We start from the raw sequence: 7,400 nt of genomic DNA, 5'->3' as shown, positions 1-7,400 counted from the left end.
AAGCAGGACCGCTTGAGGGATTTTATGCAGAAAAGAGAACGAGGAGAACTTTTAATACAGAAACTAAACAAACTTCAAGATAATCTTTTCAAGAAGGTAATTTTTTAAGAAGGTTATGTCAATCCACTATGACTCCAGACAGAGAGGCATTACTGTTATTCGTGTTCTTTATGCATTAGGAATGCTATGGATTAGCATTTTATATGCTAAAATACTTTGATATTAAATTCAGATCATTCAGTAAAAAATGATGTGTATTTTAATTTAGATACAGCTGTCGGTATCTAAGGATGGATTTGTTCATTTTGGAGACACTGTGATGCTTTTGAACCCAGACAACAAATCCTCAGTGGAGAATGACCCGGGAGCGTGCGGCAGCCTGGCCTTGGCAATTAATCTGGATGAAATGTCCATGTTTTCGGCCAAATCATTGCAAGCCCCTTGTGGAGTTAGCGCAGTCGAGAGTGTGGACCCCGTGGGTCGAAATACTTTCTGTATTTTAAGGTTTGGTACTTTATTCAGAGTTGTTATCAATTATTATATTAGCTTTCATGATCTCGTTTTGAGAAACATGCAATGAAGTTTGCTAATATGCAAATGAATTTAAGTAAGATTAACTTATTTGAGAAAGTCTTTAACTTGGGTCATGCATTAAGCTTGGTTCTGCTCCACATATTACTGTGAATAATTCCAAGGCGGTTTGATTCGGTTTACAACTGGGGTGAAAACAGAATTGAGTTCACTGTATCATTTGGTAAACTCTGCAGCTGTTTTTAATGCGATCATATTTCAGCTGTAAAATACAAAACATGTCCAAAAAGAACTTTGTATTATTATTTGTTCTAAGGTCCCTGGGGGAGAAATTTGTGTCAATGCTTTTGCTATACATGAAGTGGACAGTGTTTCTGTTGTCCTAAAAAAAAACCCTAACCAAACAGTTTATTCTCGCTAAGACACATTTAATTCCAGCTGTTTCTGGGAGAAGAAACGGAAGAACAGGGTCCTGCTCAATAGTGGAAGGCTCTGCCTGAGTGCATGTATTTAACAATAATAATAGTGCATAAGAGTACAAACCAACCCATAGAGTCCTGACTAAGCAAAACACTTTGGGCTAGACCTAAGAAAGAATTTTGATGCCAAGAGCATAATTTAGGCCTTCTAGAGCTGCAACCAAAATATTTTTGCTTAGCTGCTGTCTGACCTTGGAGTCATTGGCACTGAATGCTATCGAGTCCCTCATTAACTGACTACTAAGCTCATCAGCCACGTAAGTTTTTTATGCTGAATATACTTAGAAAGCCTAGCACTTAATTTAGTGATTCTTTAATGTAAACACAGAAATCATTCCGGAAATAGGGAATATGTCGATGTAATGAACCAAATTATTGAATATTGGTTACATATATTATTAGCAACATATGTTGAGTTACGGACAAACACAAACCCACACTGTTCTGCTTTTAGTCCAATTTTTCAGATACTTGTGTTACGTATATTTTAAAGGGGGCCTCAGTGCTGAATTCCCATTGATTTTTTTATTGGATGTTTCCTTCCTGCATGTTAATGAATACATCATAAAAAGTAATCAGTACAGTCTGTTTCTGTTCTGTTAGATATTTGAACCAGTAAATCAAGCATGACATGTCTTTTCAGTTAAGACATTTTACGTATTTTTAAAAGTAAACTTAATACAAAGTGTTGCCATAAGACCTAACTATAGAACAAAATAAAACAAAGGAATAGTAAAGCTGATTATTTGAATGTCTCTTCCTTTTTACAATTGTAACAGTGTTGATGGAGGTACCACGGATGAACCAATTAGATTTGGGCAAAAATTTGGTCTTGGGACAACAGGAGGGTTTTCTGACCAAATGGTAAGGCAATAAAGTTACAAATGCCATTAATAGCATATACTGATAATGTGCATTTAATTACTCTCTCTCTATAAAGCTGTACAGCAGTTCAACATCTTAGCTTTACAAGACAGGTATGGAATAATACGTAGATCAAGATAAGCAATACCTATTTAGAAAGTTTAGGCAACTTGCCTGAGATCAGGTGCACAGGCCAAGGGGGGTGTCAGCCAGAATGACTGCATAAAGGAGATTTTCAAAAAGAAAAGAAAAAAGGAAAAAAAAAAAAAAAGCTTGTGAATCTTGAAAGAATTCATCATTAAAGAGAGATTTTTTTGTGTACTTTTTCTTTAAATAAATCCCAAATGAGAAGTTTCATGTCTTGTGAGGATAAATCTATAGTTGGTATATGAAGTAACATAGTATTCTATCATTGAAAGAGCAAATCTCTATTAAATGTTAATGTTGTTTCCCTCTGCATGTTAGAAGCAAATAAGACATTACATATTACATATACACTCAAAATAAATCACTCCAACTTTGAAAAAAAAATTTCCTCTTAACAATTACTTTGGTGAGAAAGAATCTTTGGAATGTAAATTCGATTTTAAATTAATATTCACCAGTTTGCATATAGAATAGCTGTACTTAATTATCAACAATATAGAATCTATGTTATGGGCTTTGTATGCGTAGGTTTAGTTTGGCAGACTGATTTTTCAGGAGCCAAGATAATATTTTTGTGTTGAAAAATATTTTTTTAAAATTACATATCTTCTTTCTTTTATATTTATACTGTCCTTAATACATATTTTTATTTACAGTTATATCTAGCAAGTGACCATAAATCATTTATAAGATTTGCTAAAAAATCTTACCTTCAGCAAGTGTTTTTGACAGATGAGCTTTCCTATTTGACTTGCTGGCAAGCCACCTTCTTGGATCCACAGCTGCGTCTTGAATATGAAGGATTTCCAGTTCCTGTAAGAAAACTGTAGAAAATATTATGAAGATTTAACTGAAACAGTAGATGGAGTACTTTGAAAAATGTTATGTCCATTTTATTCACATATTTTCCCTATGTAAATTCTGACCTGTAATTTTAGGAATGGGGAGAGGGAAGGAACAATCTCTTTAATCAGGGAATCTGCTTATATCAATATTAGGTTTTGGTGTTCATTTTGAGGTTGACTTGTGCAGTTTTTCTCATCAGAATTTCTAAAGGTCAACATTATCATGTTGTAAAGATGCAGTACTTGGCATCTGCTTTTCAGGACTTCTGAGCATTAAATTCCATTTCCAATATTAGGAGCTCTGATTAATTAAGAACTCCTGTACATTAAATTTAAAGAGCATTAAAAAAAAAACAAACCAAAAACTCCTAGAAGTCTGAATAAGTGGATGGTTTTCCAAATGTGTTTCTGTGTTGGTTTTGGCTGGGGTAGTTAATTTTCTTCCTTGTAGCTAGTAGGGTGTTGTGATTTAGATTTGTGCTGGAAACAGTGTGGATAACCCAGGGATGTTTTAGTTACTGCTGAGCAGGGGTTACACAGAGCCAAGGCCTCTTCTGCTCCTCACCCCGCCCCACCAGTGACCAGCTGGGGGGCACAAGGAGCTGGGAGGAGGCACAGCTGGGACAGCTGACCCCAACTGACACCAGGGCTATCCCACACCATATGACATCATGCTCAGCAGGTAAAGCTGGGGGAATAAGGAGGAAGCAGGGATGTTCAGAGTGATGGTGTTTGTCTTCCCAAAGAACTGTTACATGTGATGGAGCCCTGCTGTCTTGGGGATGGCTGCGCACCTGCCTGCCTATTGGAAAGAGTGAATGAATTCCTTGTTTTGCTTTGCTTGCGCGGCTTGTGCTTTACCTGTTAAACTGTCTTTATCTCAACCCACGAGTTTTCTCACTTTTCTGATTCTCTCTCCCATTCCACTGGGGGTTGGTAAGTGAGTGGCTGTGTAGGGTTTAGTTGCTGGCTAGGGTTAAACCACGACAGGTTTTTAATCTTTTGTAAATACATTAAGCAGATGCAGTATTTTCCTGTTCCACATAACTGCTAGGCTTCCTGAAGTGCTGGGTGTATAGCAAAATATCACAAATATAACTGTTCCTCTACAGCCTTGATCTGTGACTCATTGACATGAATCAGCTCACTAATTAATACAGCCAAAATTATGTAATTGTCAAAGACAACATTCTCTATTCACAGTGTTGGTAAATGGGGGTGACTAGAAATTAATTCTGTTATACATAAAAAATTGCAAATAGGTAAAATATAAAGGTCCATTTCTAGGCTGTGTCCCTAAACCGTCTGGATCTCTCATATGGCAAATATCAATTGTAAGCGGAATTACCCTGATGGCACAGGCCACTGGAATGACTGTCTACTATTTGCTTGACTTTATTTTTTTTTTTAAGTGTCCAGCACAAGGGAGTGGAACAGAATGTATTGGACAGGAGGATGTGTCTGACCTGAGGGCTAAGGATTTGGCTGTTCTGAGCTGTTAAGACAGTTGTGTTGAGAACTGATAGGGTGTAAAATATCTCACTATCAATGTACAGCTGTCTCAGGGCTTACACTAAGCAGTAAATAAAAGCATTTAGTTTGAATAAGAATAGTTAAAATGAGTGGAAAAATGTCTGTCAAGTGTCTTCCCTTGGTTTTTGGTTTGGTGTTTTGTTTTTTTTTTTTTCCAGGCAAACTCTAAAATGATTATTACTCATTGCCATACTAATCGGAGCTTAGCGGTTCCAAGGAACTTTTGGACAAGGTAAGGATAATTTGTAACTGGCAGGGATGTGCATAATGATGTGCCAACATCAAGAATTACTGTAAGAAGAAGATAGTTGCTTTAGGAAAGCACTGAGGAAATGGAAAAGAACGCAGAATGCACATTCTCCTTTCCCTTATTTTATTTCTGGGCTGTGATGTGTGCCACGGTGATGCTGCAGACAATCAGCTCGGTCTTCTTTGTTTTTCTTTCTTTTCTTTCCTATCATGTCATGCTTCTAGCTTTCTCTAGTTTCTTGGTGTTTCTCCCTTTGAATATCTTGAGCAATTAGAGTTGTTTGGGGTTTTTTTGGAAAAAAAAAATGGTACACTAAGAAGTGTAAGGAGTAAGAGAACTAAATAAAACCACATTGCATAAAACTGTGTATTGCTTATGTCCATATGAATCAATCTCTCAACAAATTGAAGTGAATCCTCAACAAATTGAAGTGAATCCAACAATTCAAGTTAATATGCATGCATTAAATTAATATTGATTAACCATTGTTAAGGAGTATACCAGTCATTTCCCATTAAATTCTGAGCAAGATCTGACTGAGGATTTGTTTCAGGTTTTTGAGGATGAAATAAAGTCTGAAAGTTTGAGGCTGAAACAGTTATTATGTAGTCAGAGAAATGGTGATGTGAACGGTGGTGAGAACCTGACCAGCTTGCCCATACTGAGCGTGTCTATCAGTGCCTTATACTGATGGGGCTGCTTTAGCTCTGAAGCTAGAAAGGTGGCATTTCCCTTTGATTTCAGATTCCTAAATTATTCATAGGAAACAAAGTGGGCTGTTGTGTTTCTTGTAAGGGTCTGATATTTGAAAGTGCATGGTGATAATTCTGAATAAGCCAAGAAAAGCATGATAAGACCTTGATAATTTACAGATAATGCAGGTTTGCTGAGTTTGTGTATGTATTAATTCCCCCTGCCCACCCCCTTTGCTTTGCCTTTGCAGGTCTTATTTTGGAAAAGAATATGAAGTAATTTGTCACACTTATCTGGACTCCCATAAAGCTGAAGAAGATAAGAATTACTGGATAATAGTTACAGGAAATCCCAGCTATGAGAATGGTACAATGATTGATAGACCCAAACCTCACCCAGGCGGGATCAGAAAAGATTGTGAAGAGACATAGAATATAAAAATCCTAGACTACAGCTGGCAGAGGTTGACAAGATTCTGATTCTTGGTTTTTCTGTTCAGATTTTAGTTTTAGACATGTTTGTTTTAAAAATGGAAAAGAAAGTCTACCATTAGTAATACTGCATAATCTCATTAACTCATCAAGGTTATACAGTGGGCAAAAATTAATGAAATGTGATGAACCAAGCACAACATCAAAAAATTCATGAATCAGGAAGGGTTCATTTTCCCGTTTGCACATTCACTGATGGCAAAAGATGTCATAATCCAGGAAATCTAATATATTTTCACTACCTTACTGGCCTTCAGAATGTATTTAACCAATTCTTCCAAAACCAAACCGGCATCACACTTTTTAAAAGGATGAGCGTACAGTTTCCAAAACACTGAAAACCAAACTCATGCAAGCTATCATGGGATATTTTGACATTTAAAGGTCATCTGAAAGTTGGTTGTTGAGCTTGTTCCATGCTCTGTCTAGCACAATGTTGCCAATTATTAAAAAAAAATCACAAGTGAGGTCTCTTTATCTTGAGATTGGCTTCTGATTTATGGGAATTAATTAAAAAACCATAAATTGAGTTTTTTAACTATATCCATGTATTCCAAACATTTAAATGCCAAGTAATCGAGCTTGAGCACAGTGATACAGACTAGAGACTTCCAACAGCCTTATCCATGCGTCACCATGTTCCGTTTGCCTCCCACCCTCAGAATTTTTCAGTCTATAATAATTTCTACCAAGTTTGACAGCAAGGTAAAATTGTCAAAGAAAATTAAGCCCCACCAAGTTTCATGAAAATAAATGCCAAAGTAGAAAAAGAATAAGAGACCCTGTAAGTTTATCCAATAAGAAAAAGTAGTAGTCTGTGTTCATACCTAATTCGACACCAGAGAATCCACAAAAAAATGGCCCAAGAATGGTAAAAATTTCAACCGGAGCTCACATTTTCTTGTACAACAAAATCAACCAAGCATGAGATGCAAAGACATGGAAAACAGGTATTGTTACTTTATAGAGTTACCTGTCTTTATATGGAAGCTGACACAGCACCACAGAGAATCTTCTTAATGTATGACATTCCATTATATCCACTTAGTAAAGCTGCACGTATACATACTCCATTTCTTACTGTACCACAAGAGCTGGCTCTTTCTGCACAAAGTGAATTTCTGAGTAAAGTACTACATAAATCTCCATTCTGAAAAAAAGATTCCAAAGATCTTCACTGTTCATAAAGGTCAAATAAAACTTTTTAAGTTTTACCAAAACAAACCCACTAAACTTTCACAGAAGAAGGGACCAATCCAAACATGCTCCGTCTTCAAGCTCTATCCTGGATAGACTGTTTCAAACCCACTGGCAAGGCTTTAAAAGTCCTTGCCTTTATTCAGTATAAATTAAATCAGCAGACTGCAGAACAGGCTAACTAGCACTTGGCATACAGGGTCTCAGAGCAGGAGACAGATTATGGCTCTGTGACATGCAGGTTTGCTTTGGGGGAGTCTATCATGGAGGACAGATTTTGAATCACACACCTTGTGTGCAAACCTTCACAGGTCTGTCACAGGTGGGGTATTGTAGATGAAATTAGGAACTTTTTTTCTTTTTCACTTTC

General features: G+C 36.6%; 1 protein-coding gene across 1 annotated transcript; it reads left to right on the top strand.

The window, feature by feature from the left end:
• Positions 1 to 18: 18 nt before the first annotated feature.
• On the top strand, positions 19 to 5,773 carry CFAP161 (cilia and flagella associated protein 161). The gene is made up of 6 exons (XM_035899584.1): positions 19 to 96; positions 269 to 504; positions 1,790 to 1,874; positions 2,678 to 2,836; positions 4,558 to 4,631; positions 5,593 to 5,773. The coding sequence occupies exons 1-6, from the start codon at positions 25 to 27 to the stop codon at positions 5,771 to 5,773; spliced, it is 807 nt and encodes a 268-aa protein (XP_035755477.1). The 5' UTR covers positions 19 to 24.
• Positions 5,774 to 7,400: the final 1,627 nt, after the last annotated feature.

Source organism: Egretta garzetta, unplaced genomic scaffold (assembly GCF_000687185.1).
Source record: "Egretta garzetta isolate BGI_Z169 unplaced genomic scaffold, ASM68718v1 scaffold287, whole genome shotgun sequence".
Classification (NCBI taxonomy): domain Eukaryota; kingdom Metazoa; phylum Chordata; class Aves; order Pelecaniformes; family Ardeidae; genus Egretta; species Egretta garzetta.
The sequence above is the reverse complement of the archived record's forward strand: the minus strand, read 5'-3'. Positions and strand labels throughout refer to the sequence as shown.